Below are 19,652 nucleotides of genomic sequence, written 5' to 3' on the forward strand. Positions count from 1 at the left end.
AGATACTGTAGCTTTCAAAAACGTCCAGTCAGGGTTAGTTAGTAATCAGGGGTGTAGCGGTAAATAAGAGATGGGTAAACTATAAATGTGATCAGGCGGACCATGACTCGGTTCCGGTAAGGTGGACCACGGTATACCGGTGTGTGTTCTGACCACATCGCTGTAGGCTACCGTTTGATGGTACCAAGGGTGTCACTGGATGTTCCCTCATGTGCCACACAATCACTATTCAATTCCTAATCTAAGTTCATGGTTAACTCCAGAAGGAATAAATATGGGTGAAGTCTATTATGTTGAGTAAGTCACAGTAAAGAGAAAACAAAAATGTAAAGATGTAGTTGTATGTCAGAATGGCCTAATCACCAAAAAAAGTAAGAAATATGAAATCTTACAGAACAGACCAATAATGAAATAATATATAGCAATTCATTATAATGCATTAAGTGAAGTGTGTAGGAGTCCCACACCTTTAGGTTAGTTGACCTAATACTGTACACATCTCTGTGTCAGTGGCATTTCGAAAATGTCAAAGGGGAGGGGGGGCTCCCCTTCCATCATTTAATATGGTAGCCTATCAGAGAAAACGTATTAAACTTATATTAAAGTTATTTCTCTAAGGACTTTATTATGTCTGAGTGGGATGAAGCCATGTAGCATCATGCACATTTAGTAGTGATGACTCTGTACCCAAGATTGTATGTTATTGGTGAGCTAATTATGAGAAATGAAACTTTATTTCAGGCAACATATAGGCCTAGTAAATGCGGTTTCACGTGGTTGTTAATATTATTAGCTATAGCCTAACACATTAGCTGACTAGCAAAGGGAGCTTGTCTCTCATCTGACTTTACATCCTGAATTGTACTTGTAACATAGGGGAAAGGTAGCCTGGTAAGGGAAAGGTAGAGTTGACCTGAAACTTCGTCTCCGAAGTAACCTGATTATGTCCACGATGTCTACCGCGCACCAAATTAACCTCAAAACGAGAAGTTGTGTTTTGTTTCTGGGGCTCACTCACTTTTGAGTCTAGGCCGCTATTTCTGGCATAATCAGTGGGAGGGATGCTATCTTCACGCTTCAGAAATCGGTATATCCATTTTAGAAATCCATTCATTATCGGAATGTGCCTTGCCTTCCTGCTGACTGTCGCAAAACGATTGGTCTCCATGGACACCATAGCGCAATATGAACTGTTTTGCGCAGGCCAGGTTCAACATATGAAACTTACAGTATGAAACTATAGACAATTGTAAAATGACATACAGTAAGGTTAATTTAGAATTGTTTATGAATGGTATGCTGTTTAAAGGTGGATAAAAGCAATGTAGAGGTGCGTAAACCTGTTCCGAATTTCAGGTGCTGCGTAAACGGCGTTTACGTGCATTTAGCCTCCACTACATTATGTAAACATGTAGCCTAGTTTGGATTACACAATCAGGTAACACTTTACATTACTGTAAGGATACACAATTTAGCATTATTTAAGTTTTAAGCATTAACAACAAACTTAATTCATTATTGTTACGTTTTCAACATTATTTAAGGACTAACAAATATGCTTTTTCTCATTAATAGAGTCAAATCCTATACTGTAGGATTCCAATCAGATTTTGGAACCAAACTCCTGTAAATTTCCTAAATCCTATATCAGTGTTGCTATTGGAATCCTTTAGGATTTTGGTTCCAAAATCTGATTGGAATCCTATAGGATTTTTTGATAAGGGTGTTATCAGTGTGTTTTCCTTTGTTATAGATTATAAATTCCTACTCATGATGAATTCATAAGGTACAAGCCGTAAACTAACTCATAATTCCTAATATGTACATAATGAACTCATAATGAATTCACAATGAACTAGAGATTATGTCAATGTAATGTTGGGTGAATAGTTCATTTATTTCATTGGCATTGAGGTATTAAGAAGTATCTTGCAACCCCCTACACACATGCACACACAAACATAGACTTAAACAACAACTCAAATTATGTTACATTGTTGTAGGCCTATGATCTAATACGTAGATAGCTAATTACGAAAACTGTAATCTAAATTCAGTAACGGATTACATTTCAAAGTAATCTGACCCCACACTGCATTCGATTGTCCAACACAATCTTCATTTGGTATCGGTCTGGGTATTAAGGCAGTGTAATTTTAATTTTAACAGAAAGTACTGTTCTTATAACTGCTCAACCATACTGTATCTCAGTAACTTGGGAAAAACACCAGGTTAAAGAGTTTCAGAAAGGAACCATTTACAGTAACTATATCACCTCACACCTGATCTGCAGATCACTTTGCAATTTAAAACAGCATGAAATCAGGTGCTTAGTCTGAGGTTTGAGTCTAAAACTATGAGATAATTAGGCTACCTAAATACAAATACCTAAATACAATTTCTATGCACAATTTCTTCAAACACCAGCAATAGCATACTGTAGCTGTCCCGGCACTGACAAAAAGCTCCATTACGTGATAACATATATAGTGATAAAGTCTGCTATGAAAACTTGAATCCCGTCTGCAATGAAACCGTAAAACTTCAAATAGTGTGGTTGGGTGTGACAGGTGTTATATCAAAATACATTTTCATTAAGACACTTTAAAAAAAAAAGGCATAAACAGACACAGAGATATTTGTGTGTGTGTGTGTGTGTGTGTGTGTGTGTGTGTGTGTGTGAGTGTGTGAGTGAGTGTGTGTGTGTGTAAGGGTGCCCACATGTGCTTGTGTGAGAATGAATTGCTTATTTACCAGTTTGTGGTGATTGACTGAATAAAATTATTATTAGGTCGTAACAATGGTTTTAAGACAGAAGGGGGGAATAACAAGGAAATCATCAGCAATACATCCTGATATCTATGTTGCTAAAGAAGAACGCTTCTTCTGCCTATTTATTCCTCACAATCTGCCCTTTTCACAATCTGCCATCTCCCTACGTTTTCACCACAAGTTCAACCTTATTCATTCATTTGATAAGAGCCGCCATGCGAGGTCATGACATAGAGACTCTGGGGGTGGCGGAATTGGTGTTGGAATTCGTAGGCTATCATGATATGGATAATTGTCTGACGAACTTAAGCATGTAGTCATACAGTATTCAGATTATCGATTTATTTTGTCCCATCCTTAGTAGCCTATGTAAACACTTCTTCAATTCCTTAGCCATGTCTTCACAAAACACACTCTTCAAAACAGACTCCACATTCCAAACTGCTCCAATGAGTATAATGCAAGCTGTATTTTATCATAAGTGAGTCTGTTTTAGAGATCAGAGAATTAGTTAGGTAAGAAATGTGGTGTCCTAAACTGTCATCCCGAAGTGGATCAGTCTCATTTGTGCGTGTTGGAAATGAACTTGTGCATGTGTCTCTATAGTGTGCAACTGCAAACATTTTTGTGATGACAAATAGCATACAGCTCCGTTCAAAGATATGCTGTTTACAAAAATGTAAATGAAACATCACAGTCCAGCCAAAACTCTTTCCTGTCTATTTGATGAAAAAGGCTATATCAGGCTTACAGGAGTATGGCATGTGTCCCTATACATTTGCATGTGTGCCTATAGACAGAGATGCTTTAGATGAGCATCTGTGAGAGGCAGTGTGTGGGGGTAGTGCGCATTGGGAGTGTGCTAACCATATATGCTTCTGCTTTCTCGAAAGAGTTCAGATACTGGCTTTAGAGGAAGTCCACACTAAGGGAGATGTGTGAGGGAGTGTCTCTGTGTGTGTGTGTGTGTGTGTGTGTGTGTGTGTGTGTGTGTGTGTGTGTGTGTGTGTGCGTGTGTGTGTGTGTTTGTGTGTGTTTGTGTGTGTGCGCGCACACATATAATTTTAGGATGTATATTATTCAACAGTCACAGTTCCACCTAAGTCCTGAAGGATCACCACAGTTCAGCAAATATATGCACAAAATATCTCCCTCTCCATACACACACACACACACACACACACACACACACACACACACACACACACACACACACACACGCTTTCAACTTGAGTATTCAGTTTGTACTTTACAACAACTTCCCACACTGGATCCCAATACAGCCTCTGGCTAGACCCCCATATTCAAGAAAGAAAAGAAGAGAAGAGAAGTCAAGTGGAAATAAAATAAGAGAAGAGAAGAGAAGCTAGAAGAGAAGGGAGACGTTACTCACTGCGAACTCCCCATTGTAGCTGTTTTCTGCCTCCTGCCCAGCCTCCTTACAGGCGACCTCAGCCAAGAAGCCTTTCAGTATGGGCACCTGCAGGTCCATGGAGCTCCCCACTCATGACACAAGACACGCTGGCACACACATCCTGTCCCTCACACATACAAACAAGGGCCCGAGACTGACCCTGACCACTGCGCTTCTGAGTCTGTGTTCTCTTTTTCTCAATTACACACACACACACACACACACACAAACAAAATAAACAAACACACAAACAAGCACAAACAAATACTGTCTCTCACACAAGCACACAAAAAACACTTACTCAACGTTCCACAAACTTTCTGTGTCTCTGCCCCTGTAATAAAAGCTCATGGTCTACAGCTAAAGCTGAAACAGACGCTGACACTGTCTCTCTCACACACCAACACACACACACACACACACACAGAATGACAGAGACACGGGCAGACACACTCTCTCTTTGCAGTGGAGCAGTGAGTGTATTGTCTTTGCGGAAGCTCTGGCAGCAGCAGTTAACAGGTTCTGTGGTCAGATTAAAAATATCGCCTCCTGCCCCTTCTGTCCTCCCAGGGTCCTAGAGCCGACCCCTCAACAGGAAGTGTCTTGATCTAATGTGAAGGAAATCAACGAGCAGAACGGCTTTATAATGGAAAGAATAAAATAACAGAGATTGATGAACGAGACGAATCATAAAGAGAGAAAAGAGGAATCGCAGAGAGAAGGAAGGAGAGATGACAGGAATGATTTGAGATCTGAGAAGTGGAATGTTTTGTGGCAGTTTCAGAATGGTTGCTCAGCCAGTTGGGCTACATTCAGGACCCTCTCGAAATGTGTGGCTCCCTCTGTGTGTGTGTGTGTGTGTGTGTGTGTCAGATGCCAGAATCTTGTCTTGATTAACTGTGTAAGGAAATTGGCTAAATGTTTTTTTTTAGTAAAACACGGGGACTAGTAGCATATAGACATAAACTTCAGAAGGTCTAAAAGCAGTTCATGAAGATACTTTATCTGCGCAAAGATCTAGTCAGCCACATAGCGTCATTCTTTGCTTTCACATACTAACTTTGAAGCACACACACACACACACACATACACTTGATGTTTTGTTATCACTTCCCTGTGTTTTACTGTACATCTCATTTTGAGTTCTCTTGCTCTTTTTGCATCTTCCTTTGACATTTCTCTGTTATTATTAAGACCATTTCCAAGTTATGTAACAACCAAGTTATAGTCATGTTATATGAAATTAGCTCTTTGTCTAAACCGTAAGCAGTAAAATCACGCATATCACCAGACAGATATGCCTTTTAAACAATTTTGAAACATACAGTAACTTGAGTGTAGGCCTTCATGTAATCTTTGCTTCATGTCCTCAGCCAGTTGAACAAGTTAACTGTGTTGAGGATCTCAGAGCACAGCAACGTTCATATAAGTGTCTAGACCAGTGTACACAAGGATACAGGTTTGAAGCCAACTGAGTATTTTCTTGAGTCCACTGCCCATCAGTCTCTCTCACTCTTTGTCTGCAATATCTTTAATCTATCATCAAAGACAAAGGCCTATATACCGTTAATTAAAAATGCAAAGATTTACAGGAAAGATATGCAATCTGCGATATGAACACAGGGGGTCTGCGCCATAGATATCATAAAGCTAGATTGCTTGCATTGTCCGTCGAATTAGGTGAATGTGGCCCCCAGATCTCTGAGGGGCAACACGTTTGCTGTATATGGGCAACACTTGCAGGCTATCAGAGACACTTTCCAGTAAGAGTCACATGCTTCTCCATTGACCGCCAGTTATTGTTGCCGCTGTTCTGTTGCCACTATTTACATACGTTCTACATACCATAAATTCCGGACTATTAGCCATGGCTTATACATTGATTTAGCTAAATTTCTTCAGTTATGAAGTTAATACAGAAGGGCAATTAATATGGTGTTAATATGGTTTTGTTTCTTTTAACTGGCATAAAACACTGTCCTGCGGCTTATACACAATGCAGCTTATATGTGGGAAATTGCTGTACCAATGTCGTAGTCTATTAGCTTTCCCATATCTATGGTCTTTGCAGTGCCTGCAGATGTACTGTAGAGTGATGATCAAAGCATAAATTGACTGGATTGTTGGTCTGATTGGTTGAAGGATTATCCAAATGCGTACAGACTCATTTGAGCTATACACACTGATCATGCTTCTTGTACAGTAGAAATACAGCGCAGACTCTCCAGACTAATGCTCAATCTTAAAAGATTGAGCCTAGTCTGGTGATAGCCAGGCTACAGGTGGATATTTACATTTGTGAACTATGCAAACAGCGCCCCCCTCAGGTGATATACCACTTCCACTATCCCACAGAAAACTGACTTGTTGCCATCTGTGCTCCTTCCTATACCAGCAGTGCTTATTTAGGGAGGCTCCTTGTATATCTTTTTTCCTTACAGTTTTTCTTAGTTCCCAGACTTCCCACATGACCATGTTCAAACTCCATATCATCTTGTCACTTGTGCACATCAAACAGTTTCTCCCCATTTTGAACAAATAGCAAGGCGTACGCTACATCCATGCCTATGATTTTGTAAATGGCTGGGTATTTTTTTTTTAATTATTATTATTATTATTTTTTCAATTTTCAATGTGTCAAAATGCACTATACTGATTTCCTGCTGAATAGTCCTAGCCCACCCGATAAAAGGCTTTATTTCATTGTTCCATTATGCAAATGTGATGAACTAGTTTCACTAGGCCTGGCTGCCGTAGTCTGTCCAGCATATACGTGTAAGTGATGCACCGCTCTGTCCAAAGGGTCTTTTGCTGTAGGCCTAGGCTAGGCCTATAATGGCCATTTTTCATTTGCACAAGCTGTAAGCCGTTGTTTTCTTTATTCTGTCGCAATGTGTGTCTAGAAACATCCACTGTTTTGCAATCAACCCCCGGCCTCCACACACAATAATGTATACCTTTTTTAAAATAAAAAAAAACATTAGGCTAGGTTACTGCCTTCAGCATTGTTAATGAGAAAAATAGCCTACAGAATAGGCCTAAACATAGCTTATCGACATGCACGACTTGTCATTTCAATGACTGTTTGTATGTAGGCCTATTAAACAATTATTTTATTATATTACTATTTTGTGTTTAATGTTATTTTTATTAATTGAATCTGCATTCTTTCTTCTGTTCATGCAATGGTGAATGATCAGGATTGTAGTTCCCCAGATATTATTTCAGTGTCGAGTGTTTTGGTTCCCGGGGGAGTGGTTTCCCCACCGGATGGCTTTAAAGTTGAGTTTCGAGCTGAAGAGAAGGAGCGCGTTTAGGCTTCTGTGTTGTTGAAATAAAGAAGAACTAGGCTTAAGCTGAAGTTGTCTTTCTCACGTCTATGAGACCGGAGAGAGTGAACTACTCTAAGCCCACGAAATATTCAGGTTAGCCGTAGGCTATATATTTTAGTTGACCCTGCAGACACTCAACTTTAAATGTAGGCCTATCTTATGGTTGGTGTGAACCGCCAAAAAATGCCTGGGCTGAGTTTTTGCTATGGTTTTTGGTCCAGCCCTTTCCATGGGTGTAAGATATGTAGGAAAGCATTGAGGGGAAAATAACGAGTCATGCTTTGAAGGGTTGACACTATAGGTCAGGACAAATTCCCACGAAAAGCTGCCCCCGAACTCAACTCAGCACTCAGCCCGTTATCAGTAGTTTCAGGTTTCAGTCATGACCATAGACCTAAAATGACTCATTGCTGCTGGACGTCACACGTTTGGCGAAAACCGAACGCTTGGGGGCGTGCGCATGCTCTGGGCGTGCCAACCACAACAAGCCATGCCTGCACCAGCGAACGATGGTTATAACATGACAACAACAGTTTGAACGATTTCACACGAGAAGGATTTCAAAATATGTGTGGAAAGATATAACACCACCTTGTAGCTATCTCAATGGTAGCCTAACCGGAATATATTTACTTAGCCAAATTAGCCAGCTAAGGCTTTATGAAAGCAACGTTAGCAAAATAGGTTAGGAAAACGAAGAACACCATGCAGTTTTTTAACAATATCCTGGGAAGTTTGTGGATTTTGTTTCTTCTTCCGACTGAAATCAAAGGTAAGGTTTTGCCCTGCTTTGTAGTGTTTTGTCCTTCCTTGTCTGTCTTTTGATGTGCGTATCTGTGATCATAGACTCACTGTATTCATGTCTCGATGTTTCAACTGACTCAACCAGGCCACAACATCAACGTCGTTTCTGCTCAACACATCTGCCCATCTTCTGTCTAGCAGAGGTCCTCAAGAATTTGGGTGTACTTGGCAGCATCCATTTTCCCTTCTATCCTGACTAATTGCCCAGTCCCCGCTGAACAGAAACATCCCCACAACAGTTGCCCCCCACCATGCTTCATAGTGGGTATGGTGTGTTTTGGGTGGTGTACTCTGCTACCATGTGGGAAAAAGGTTTTATGGTCAGATGAGACTAAGATTGAACTTTTTGGACTGAACTCCAGGCACACACTTAACCTACTGGGGAGTGCTGATTACATTCTCAAACAAGCATAGAAATGTGGGTAGGTGGTAGCCTAGCATAGTAAGCTTCCACTCAATTTTCATTTCCCTTCACCATTTGGTATGACCAGGCTAGGTAGGTGGTGGTGGGCTGACTCATTGCCATTGATGGTTTTGAGGGTGGGCCTGCAGAATTTCCTCTTCGTTTCCTTTTATTATTCTCTAAAACAAGAAGTGATGTCAGTGTGATTGGGAGTGGCTCTCTTTTCCGTATTCTAGTTTCCTGTTTAAAGTCTCTGACAGATGTGAGATTTCTGATGCAATTGAAGTTCAGGATAAATATACGTAATAATACGTAACAAATAAAATCTCTCTTTTCTGTCTCTCCTCTCCATATGTTTCAGGACAATGCACCAAGCCCACGACCAGTGACCATGCTGGTGTACACTCAGATGATATATTAAAGGATACTTTTGATGAGAATTCTTCTATCCGACTTCAATGCCATCCCGGGTATGTGCGCAGTTCTGGATCAATGAGGCTCACCTGTTCCGGTGGACAGTGGACCCCAAGCCCAGAGAGTTTCATCTGCAAAAGTAACCTCATATTCTTTGCTAGTACTGTGTGTATAAACGGTCTTCTAAATAAACTTTGAGTACACAATATCTCATTTGAAATGTTAAGAACCTAATTACACTTTCAACAAAGTGTGGAGCTTTTGTCAGCCTTGTAGGTGGGTAAAAAGAAGCATTTTATGTGCAGTATGGTATGAGACATATGTCAGTATGAGACAATAGCTTATTATATATGGTCATACTTAACATATCTAAAACGCCAGATTTCCAATGTTCAGGATTTGGACATCACAGGTCAGAGAAGTCAAAACGTTGAGATTTCACCACTTTTGTGCTCAAGCATTTATTCATGTTTTTCAGAAAAGTCCTGTAGCAACCCTGGTGAGGTGAAAAATGGGGAGTATGTCATCTCAGATGGAATTGAATTTGGAGCAAAAATCACAGCTCTCTGCAAGACTGGGTCAGTGTTCATGTGTGCCTATGCATGTCCTCTGTGTATTTGAGTCCATCAGTTGTGATTTCAGTTTGAAATGTCTGGTTCATCGATAGAGCTGCAACCAAAAAGGCTCCTCTTTTGAAGGTCTATTGTCGCCATGTACTAGAGGTAGGGCTGCAACTAGCGATTATTTTCATAGTTGATAAAATGTCAGAACATGGTGAAAATATGTCAATCAGTGTTTCCCAAAACTCAGCTGTTGTCTTAGTTGTCTTAGTTAGAGAGGAAGTAAATATGAAAAGATGAAAATAGTCCAATTTGAGAAGCTGCAGCAAGAGCAGTGGTTCTCAAACCTTTTCTGTCATTCCTCACTTTGAAGGATGGGGATTTTCAAACCCACCTGACCCCATCAACTCCACAAAATGGCAACGTTAAAATACATTTTTTTTTTCACATATTGGTTCCACATTAGCCTACATTTCCTGTCTCAGTCTGCTGTATCAGATGTTATTTTAATTCATATGCCAGTCTGTTTATGACTTACAGTATGTCTGTGTGTGGCTATTTTTGAATCTATGATGTTCTTGGTCAAAAAAGAAAGGCATTATTACAGATAGGCACCAAAGAACAAATTTCCTCCTGTTCCTTGCACCTACCTGTCATGCACCTTGAGAACCATGGAGCCAGAGGATGTTCTGGTATTTTTCTTAAATGACAAAAACTGTTTAACTGAATAGTTTATGAGTTACTTGACAACTAATTGAATAATCGCTAAATAGGGCTGTGCAATTAATCGATTTTTAATCGTAATCGAGATTTTTATTTTAAATCGTAATCGACATTCCAAAAATATGACATCGTAAAATCGATTTTTCACTTTAACTAGGGTAATTACGGTACTTATGTTTGCAAGTGTTGAATTTTGTGGCAAAAGTTCAAAAAAGTTTCTTAATATCAATCATTCAAAATGAATTATTAATCATTAATATTGTATAATAAGAGCAAGATTTGCACTTGAATCCCAATGGGGAAATTATTTGCAAAATGTTAATTAAAAAACAGCATATTTTAAATAAATTCTTGCCTTTTGTCATTTCACAAAATAATTGTAATCGTAATCGAAAATCGGATTTTGAGAAAAGAAAATCGAGATTTTATTTTTGGCCAAAATCGAACAGCCCTATCGCTAAATTGTTGCAGCCCTAACTAGAAGTGTAATATTGTATTCTCAACTCATGTGTGTACTGTATGCATGCTGTATTTCAGGTACACCCTTATTGGAAAACATATTACAAGGACTTGCTTGGAAGATGGACAGTGGGATGGCAGAGAGGCAGTTTGTGAAGGTATGAGAACCACACTCCTATTCACCATACTATATGTTACGGCGCAGTCACACGCTTGCGTCGGCCAACGTTCGTCCGTTATTTTCCCATTCACTTTACATTGGCTGGACTTCATTTCATGCCGCACTGAATTGTGGGTCCGATGCGTTGCCTGAGATACGTTGCCTCCGCTAAAAAGTTGAGAAATGTTCAACTTTTGACTGATCGTGCAAGCGCCAGCCAATGAAATTCAGTGTATGCACATTTTCGAACACTGACAAACCAATCAGTTCGCGTTTATGGAAATGTGACAAAATGAGGCATACGTTGGCGGACGGAGGCGTCTGACTGCACCGTTACGGGGCAGTCACACGCTTGCGTCCGCCAACGTTCGTCCGTTGTTTTCCCATTCACTTTACATTGGCTGGACTTCATTTCATGCCGCACTGAATTGTGGGTCCGATGCGTTGCCTGAGATACGTTGCCTCCGCTAAAAAGTTGAGAAATGTTCAACTTTTGACGGATCGCGCAAGCGCCAGCCAATGAAATTCCGTGTATGCAAATTTTCGAACACTGACAAACAAATCAGTTCGCGTTTGGGCCTTTCTGTAACTACGGGCACTTTTGAATTCCCTAACTGAGGAAAATAAACCCTTTTGAATTTTAATTTAAACCATTACATCATGTCCAACAAACATGTAAGTACACAAATTTGGAAAAAGTCATGAAGATTTTAGTTATGAAAATGTTTTTTTTAAATGATTTCCTTAATTTGTTTCTCGGGGAATGTCATTACCGCAACAGAGAAAGAACAGTAAATGTATCCATATTTCTTTTAATTTTTTCACACAATTTCCTCACCTTTGTATTCACTGCAATCAACTCTTACTTATCATCTTCAAAGAATTTAATAAACATGTTAAAATAGAACATTTTAAGTCTTCCTGTGTACCAGGAGGGGAATCAAGACCGTTGACACAAATGTCAATAGTACTACTCATACTCACAAAAAAAGCTAAAATGACAAATGTATATTATTTAATATTGCTCCAATATATAGTCTACATGTTTGATAACTTTGAAAACATTTTTGTGAACACATGTTTTTTTTTATGATTTTCTTAATTTGTTTCTCAGGGAATGTCATTACCGCAACAGAGAAAGAACAGTACATTTATCCATATATATTTTTAAAAATTTCACACAATTTCCTCACCTTTGTATTCACTGCAATCAACCCTTACTTGTAATCATCCTCAATGAATTTAATAAACATGTTAAAATAGAAAATGTTAAGACTTCCTGTGTACCAGGAGAGGAATCGGACCGTTGACACAAATGTCAATAGTACTCATACTCACCAAAATAACAAAAATGACAAATGTATATAATTTAATATTGCTCCAATATGTAGTCTACATGTTCGATAACTTTGAAAACATTTTTATGAACACATTTTTTAGAAAAAAAGAAAAGAAAAAAGATAAATGCATTGCTGCGGTAATGACATCTTGCTACAGTAATGACATCTTGTTGCGGTAATGACAACAATTGTGAACCGAGCAAAATGTCTGGACAGTGTCACAGTATATGTGGATGTTTGAAATTGAACACAACACAGGCACATAGGGACACAGGGACAGGGTAGTAAGCAGTAGTACTAAAACAGCTTGAAAACACTATTTGGTAATTTTTTTCTGTATAATTATGGACAAAAATTGACCAAAGGGTGTTTTTCTGAATGAAAATACATCAACTAAGCCGTGAAAATGGTATTTTTCATTGATCAAGCATATATATTGGTCTATTAGTTATTTACTATCAAAATCTTCATCAAAAATGAAAACATATCTAATCTAAGCATCCTGAAAGTAGAGTCCCTGGCAGAAGTGCTGCGGTAAAGACATGCTGCGGTAATGACATTTAAGCTAATATTGAAGAAAAAAGACATCTAGCAAGGTCTGCTGAATTAGCTATTTCTCACACTCTCTTATATACACTAGTTACATTTTAATATTATTTTATTTTTAAAATTTTATGCAAAATACAGAATTACTAGGCTGCCCGGTAAGGACACACAATAAGTACTACAAAGGGAGTTATCATATTTACCTTGATTTCTCCAAATTTTGGGACACATATTGTGGAAGGTCAAACTATGTGAACAATGTGGTCTCCTGAAGTCTTTAGTGTCCATGGAAACTAGATTTGTTTGGCTTGGGGAAATATGTTTTTCTATGGCATTTCTTAAGTGTTGCGGTAAGGACTCAAAAGTTAGGGACAGGTGTATTTTAATTTTTAAATCATATAAATAATGTTGGAAGACAAAAAAGAACTTTAGCATGATTAAAAGTATATTTTTCTTTAATAGAATACATTTTTTTTATATTTTTTTATTTTTTTAAAAAGCCCTTTTAAAATGTTTAATCATGGATTTTGTCGTCCGGGGACACAACCAAAAGGGGTGTTTTGACATGTTAAATGAGTTGGAAATGTTATTAAATCACATTTTTTGGGGATTCTTTTTTTTGTCAAAGTGTACCATACCACTGCACATACATTTCAAAAACATTTCAGTTCAAATTTTTAAATTTATGTTCATTTTCATTCTGGGGACTTAAAAATGCCCGTAGTTGCAGAATGGCCCGTTTATGGAAATGTGACAAAATGAGGCATACGTTGGCGGACGCAAGCGTGTGACTGCCCCGTTAGTCACGTTATATTACTGCAGGGGTGGTTAACCAGTCCAGCATGAAGAGCCAAAGAAATGTCCACACAACTCAAAAGAGACGCGCCACAAAAAAGTTGCCTACACTAGGCTACAACAGCAACAGTGACTTAGGGCTACAGTTTAAGTTAAAGGTTGGGTACGGAATTAGCAAAACGGACGGCAGAGTTTGAACATATACAACCTCAAGTCCCGCCCTCCATGCACGAGCGACAATTCAAATGCGCAGCGCGAGAGCGAGCCAGGCTAAATGAAATGCCATCCTGGCGTCTACAGCACAATCACTCACATCAACTTCCCCAATTACATTCTTTAGGCTATTCACCTCCAAAGGGTTGTAGTACATATGGTTCAGTAGCCATAGGTGTGTATATTTGAACAGAATCTGGTTTGTTCTTACCAGGGCGATTATCTCCTGAAATATCCGAGTTTAGTGCTGCCCCGTTGGTTCGCCTATTCCACCGTAGCTCCAAGCTGTTAAGTTTCGATTTCATGTTTACTGCACTCTTCGTGTCATGGTAAAATGTAATTTTTGCTACATAGCTTATTTATTGCGTGGGTGATTGAGTTTCCGTAGGTATCCGCTGCCTTAGTTAGTTTGTATAGAAATGAAGTGACACAACAAGAGGGGAACATGGACGTGCAGCAGCAGGCAGTTGGTTTCGTTTCAGCACTGACTCGCGGTCACCAGCTTTCGAAAGGGTCGCGCGCGGTGGGGAGGGGGAGTAGGAAGTAAGACGTTAGATTGACGATCGAGCTGTGAAATGATGGTATGGGGTGAGGAATTCTATTGGCTGGAGTTTTTCGAGCCCTGCCCGTTCCGCAGATGATTGACGTGTTTAATTTCCATTTCAGTGCTTCCAACTTAGTGGCTATAAGTGGGTTAGGAATAGGATTTCAAGTGATTTTGCAAAAATGGCCAAAAAAGCTCATTCCATACCCTACCTTTAAGTCAAATGGACCATTTCAATACCCAGCCTATAAAAGTATAGATTTAATTGGGCTTGCAAAATTGCAATTGAGGTTTTTTTTCTTTTTAAATCAAAGTTGAATATACTATTTTAACATCAGAGAACACAATGCAATACTCAATTCATCCATTATATGTCCTCTTTAACACTTAAGAATAATTGTACTAATTAATGCCATGCATATGATGGGTGTCGACGTGCGCACACATGAAGGAGTTATCAATCATTTAATTTCCTTTTAAAAGTTATTTCAGTGAAACACTGATGACATGATAACATCCGTCTAAAGTCAACTTCTGCCATGTTCCTCTGCGTGGACAACAGTGCTCTACAAATTTATACTTGACAGTGTACTTTTGATAAATAAGTAAATATCGGTATCTTGGCCCGTTCTCACAGCGTGGTTTCTGCATCACGGAAACCTCGTATTGCCCAATGTGTATTCAAAATGAGCTCATTGTTTTGCCATATTTGAAACTACTCTGTTAAATTGGTTGCTTTGAAATGCTCTCCTCTGGCCAGTGTCTAAACAATTGTCTCTGTCTGTTCAGCGGTGAGGTGTGGACCTCCACCAGATGTCACTAATGGCCTCTTAACACTTCCTCCAAATGAAGAATATGAATATGGCCATGCGGTGCAGTATAAGTGTAGCGATGGCTACACACTGTTCGGAGACGAGGACCCGGCGGACACTGTGCACTGCCTTGCAGAGGACACCTGGTCGAAAAAGCCTCGTTGCACAAGTATGTTTGACTCATCAGTGGGTTTGCCTTTACTTTACCGGGTGCCTCCTGCTGCCTTAGAAAGGACAGGAAAGTCTGTATCTGATGCTGCATGCGCTATTTGTCATCCTGTCATCAGGAGCACCATCAGAGCTGTTGTGCTGTTATCACAGGAATACCAGTTCAGAGGTTCTACAAAAAGTATCATTTTCACTCAAATGTTTTACTCAGTATGTTTTTGGTATTGTTAGCATACTTGTTTTTATACCCCCATGTATTAGATCCCCGACATAGGCTATGCAATTCAAAGTAAACCTCAGATTTTAGCAGATGAGTTACGTTGGATTTTTTAAAATCACGTTTAGAGAGAGCTCCTCTTACTGGTATGGCGTTGTTAACCATTAATCAGCATGTTTCTGCGAGCTATTTCTCTTTCTGGGAATAATTTCTAAAGTGACGTTTATCATTCTGACTCCGACTTACTCTCCTGCCCAATCAAATTGTGTAATATCTATGGTTTCTGTTTCTGTCTCTTTTAGAGGTGGAATGCCCGAGGCCATCCATCCCGAATGCCAAACGCATTGAGGGTTCAAGTGGGCCTTATGGTCACGGGGTCCGCCTTGTATATGAGTGCAATGTGGGATACAGGTTCTTGCCTCCTGATAACAACCGGATGGTCTGTTTGGAGCATGGATGGTCTCATGACCTGACATGTGAAGGTACAATGGGACTTGACTTACTCTGATTCAAACAATAATACTCAAGAAATAAATGTTGTTTTGTGTTGTTTCAGAGCACATGTCCACATTGAACTTACAATCTGCTACAGTTGCTATATGCATGCACATGCTGTGACAGTCCGCATGATCTGTTGATCTGTTGATCTGTTATTTATCAAACGTGTGAGCATATAATTGGCTCTGTTGGCTCTCTCACTAACTAGCGTTTATGTTTCTCTCTTCTCTCTTCTCTTTCAACCATCAGAAGACTCATCACCACCCCCACCCCCACCTCCACCTCCACCTCCAAGAATAATAATAATAATCGGTAGGTCTACATTCAGATGACACTAGCTAATAAGCGTCAATGTGTGTGTGTGTGTGTGTGTGTGTGTGTGTGTGTGTGTGTGTGTGTGTGTGTGTGTTGGGACATGAACAGTAAATGTTCAGGACATGAACGGTAAATGAATAGTAAATGAATTGTGCTTGTCTCCACAGCTGCAGTTGTTGGGTGTGCTTGTTGTGTCGGTAGGTACGCTTTCATTGACGGCTCTCTGTCCCATAAGCTGCACATGACCACGCCTCTAGCTCTGTCCCACCATACGTTTGTTTACATTTTGTCATAGCACCTGCTCTCAACCACACTTAAACTTTCCATGTGTGTCTTTGCCTTTTAATTGAGTGAATAAATAAGACAAAAAATGCTCATTTGAAATGATCTGATTCTGTTTCTTATCAGCGGCCATTGTAGGGGGCATCTGGTAAGATCCCATTTGGTTCGTAATCTTATCCTGCTTTCTTTGACTTGCATTTGTGTGGCCTTTTGACCGTTGAGTTCAGGTTATATGTATAACTTAGACTATTTACCACTCAGTTTTGATGTCTTCTTCTCACTCCATTCTCTCAGGTGGTGGAAGAAGAAGAAGAGCAGGAGCTACACCAGACCCATGAGCTAAAGTGATCCTTGAACATGGTGTCTAGTCACAGTCTAGACAGTGGGACTACTGACACCAGTGAGTAAACCCTTGTTTGTCCCAAAGCGAGTTGCAGAATATGAACATTAGCTGAAAATAATACCTTCTAATATAAGGTTCTCATGGGTCATGGAATTCATGGATCATGGAGTTTTGGAAAGTCTATTCCAGACATGGAATGTCGATGATTTTTTGTATAATTTTTGGGACAAAGTCATTGAATATCATAAAGTTTTGTTGTAGCAATGTATGTACTTGGTAATACATTACAGTAAGTATTTCCACACAGAACTGGTGTACAGTATTAGCTTTACTGCTTGCTTGAGTAGCCCAACTTTGTTTATTCAATAATACCCATTTGTTCATCTCCTGCTCTTCAAAAGTAAAATATTCTTTAAAACACAGTACAAAACGCTATATCTGCATTTTTTAACATAAGAGTCATGTAATTTAATGGTGTATTTCAGTTAATATATACAGTATAAAGCTGCCATTGTGTTGTTTTGATTGAGTAAAGATGAATTAAATAACAATACACAATTACAGTTCTACTGATATTAATTGGAAAACAAAATGCTTTGGAACCAAAGTCTTCATACAGCAAGTCATGGAAATGAATTTGTTTTGTCTTTAACAAATGCCATATTATGCAAGACGATTTCTTAATTAGTCTTTAAACACTTCTTGAAAGTCTCAAAACAATTTCTTTCACTATTATGGAATTGGTTGTGCGAATCAGGGCTAGTGAAAGTGGAATGTTTGGAAGTTCCTTGCTGTGAGCCACAGGGGTCCATTTTACAGTGAAGATTATTGCTGGAAATTAGGCTGCATTTCAGAGAAAATCCAAGTTGTGGTTGAGTTTGTATAGTAAGGAATCACCTCTGATTTGTTGTACTGAAAGAAAAATAGTTAGTGTCACCTCAGTAATTACAGTTTTGCTACTGTAAAACACACATAGGCGAGAGATGAAATGCACTAACTAATATGACATGTAACAAACTTTTAGGCTAAAGAGATGTGTGTGCGCTCTTGATATGGCTCGCTGACTAAGAATCTGTGTGTGTGCTTTTTTTTTTCAGCTCAAAACATAATTCTTGACCCTGGCCTGCGGCATGGTATTGCATAGAGCACTTGTGTGTGTGTGTGTGTGTGTGTGTGTGTGTGCGCGTGCCTGCCTGCCTACCTGTCTGTCTGTCTGTTTGTCTCTCTCTCTGTCTCTCTCTCTGTGTGTATACAGTATGTGTGTGTGGTAGCTGCATCTCTCCTGTTCCATGGAAAAGGCAAGAGGAACTGCCTTAATTCAGAAGGTCAAGTTGTATTATCAACTTTTTGTAACCAGAGCTTGTAGACACACTACTTTAAGCATTTTGATGACCTACAGTATTGCATGTGATTTCAATAACAAACACTTAGATGACTCTTGAGCCGGCAGCTTCTCCACACAGACATTCCTGCCTTTTGAATACCTGAGAGGTATACAGTACTTCGAAGCAAGGTCACTGGCTTATCTAGGTAACTTCTAGTAACCACTGATTTCCACACAACACATCACTTTAGAAACTGGAAAAGCACTCCGAGAGCACAGACCTCTGCCAGGCGCCTTAGGTCCCCCCACATTTGTGATTTGCACCAAAAATGTTCCAGATCACTCCCAAAATGTAATGTTTCTTCCTTGGGTCATTTCAAACCTTTCCTGAAAATTTCATAGAAATCCATCCCTACGTTTTTGTGGTATCTTGCTAACAAACAAACAAACAAAACGGATGAAAAAATAACCTCCTTGGCGGAGGTAGCAATAGCTGTTCACCAAAGAAGTATTCTATTTTAGAGATCAGCAGTTACAAAGTTACCCAGTTGCCTTGCTTGAGTCCTCAGAACTTCTGTTCGTTGTTACATTTGTTGACACTGAGGTTAATGAAAGCCTCCCTATAAGTCTTATCAGATTCTGCCCAGCTGAAGTCCCTGCTAGTGCAGCACTCTCCTCTTTCCTTCTGCGAGGGACTGTTGAGCCATGCACTGCACTGTTTATCATGAAATGATGTGCCTTTTAAGTGTTCACACTGAACCTCAAGTGGAAATTAGTGAATGTATATCGCACCTTAACATGATTTATCTACTGTATTTGTCAGAATGTTAAATGAACAACATTGCCACCTTTTATTGTTGTAAGTTTGGGTTTGTTGTTCGGTTGCCAAATAATGTACATTTTCGATGTACATCTGAAGTTATCTGGAATTAAATAAAGCGATAAGGGGTGAGCATTTTTTCCACTTCTTCAGTCACCTTGCTGTGTGAAATGAGTAACTATTAAAGATAAATCTTTTATATAATCACACTCTGTTCTGTCATACATCTTCACTATATTGCCAAAAGTATTGGGTCACTTGCCTTGACTCGCATATGAACTTAAGTGACATCCCACTCTTAATCCATAGGGTTTAATAAGACGTCGGTCCACCCTTTGCCACAAGGTTTAAGAGTGTCTTTATGGGATTTTTTGACCACTCTTCCAGAAGTGTA

At 39.4% G+C, this 19,652-nt stretch overlaps 2 protein-coding genes across 2 annotated transcripts in view; one reads left to right on the forward strand and one right to left on the reverse strand.

The window, feature by feature from the left end:
- The window catches only part of ptpn22 (protein tyrosine phosphatase non-receptor type 22), a 25,054-nt gene extending 20,388 nt beyond the window's left edge, over nt 1–4,666 (reverse strand). The window contains exon 1 of the mRNA XM_062540904.1: nt 4,166–4,666. Coding sequence (XP_062396888.1) covers nt 4,166–4,264 — 99 coding nt within the window. The 5' untranslated portion in view covers nt 4,265–4,666. The remainder of the gene's footprint in view (nt 1–4,165) is intronic.
- Nucleotides 4,667–7,993: 3,327 nt separating this feature from the next.
- LOC134087419 (complement factor H-like) lies at nt 7,994–19,465 on the forward strand. The gene is made up of 11 exons (XM_062540905.1): nt 7,994–8,290; nt 9,087–9,278; nt 9,618–9,717; nt 10,960–11,039; nt 15,269–15,460; nt 15,979–16,158; nt 16,424–16,486; nt 16,657–16,686; nt 16,898–16,919; nt 17,066–17,171; nt 18,212–19,465. The coding sequence occupies exons 1-10, from the start codon at nt 8,224–8,226 to the stop codon at nt 17,112–17,114; spliced, it is 975 nt and encodes a 324-aa protein (XP_062396889.1). The 5' UTR covers nt 7,994–8,223; the 3' UTR covers nt 17,115–17,171; nt 18,212–19,465.
- Nucleotides 19,466–19,652: the final 187 nt, after the last annotated feature.

This window comes from Sardina pilchardus, chromosome 7 (genome assembly GCF_963854185.1).
Source record: "Sardina pilchardus chromosome 7, fSarPil1.1, whole genome shotgun sequence".
Taxonomy (NCBI): Eukaryota; Metazoa; Chordata; class Actinopteri; order Clupeiformes; family Clupeidae; genus Sardina; species Sardina pilchardus.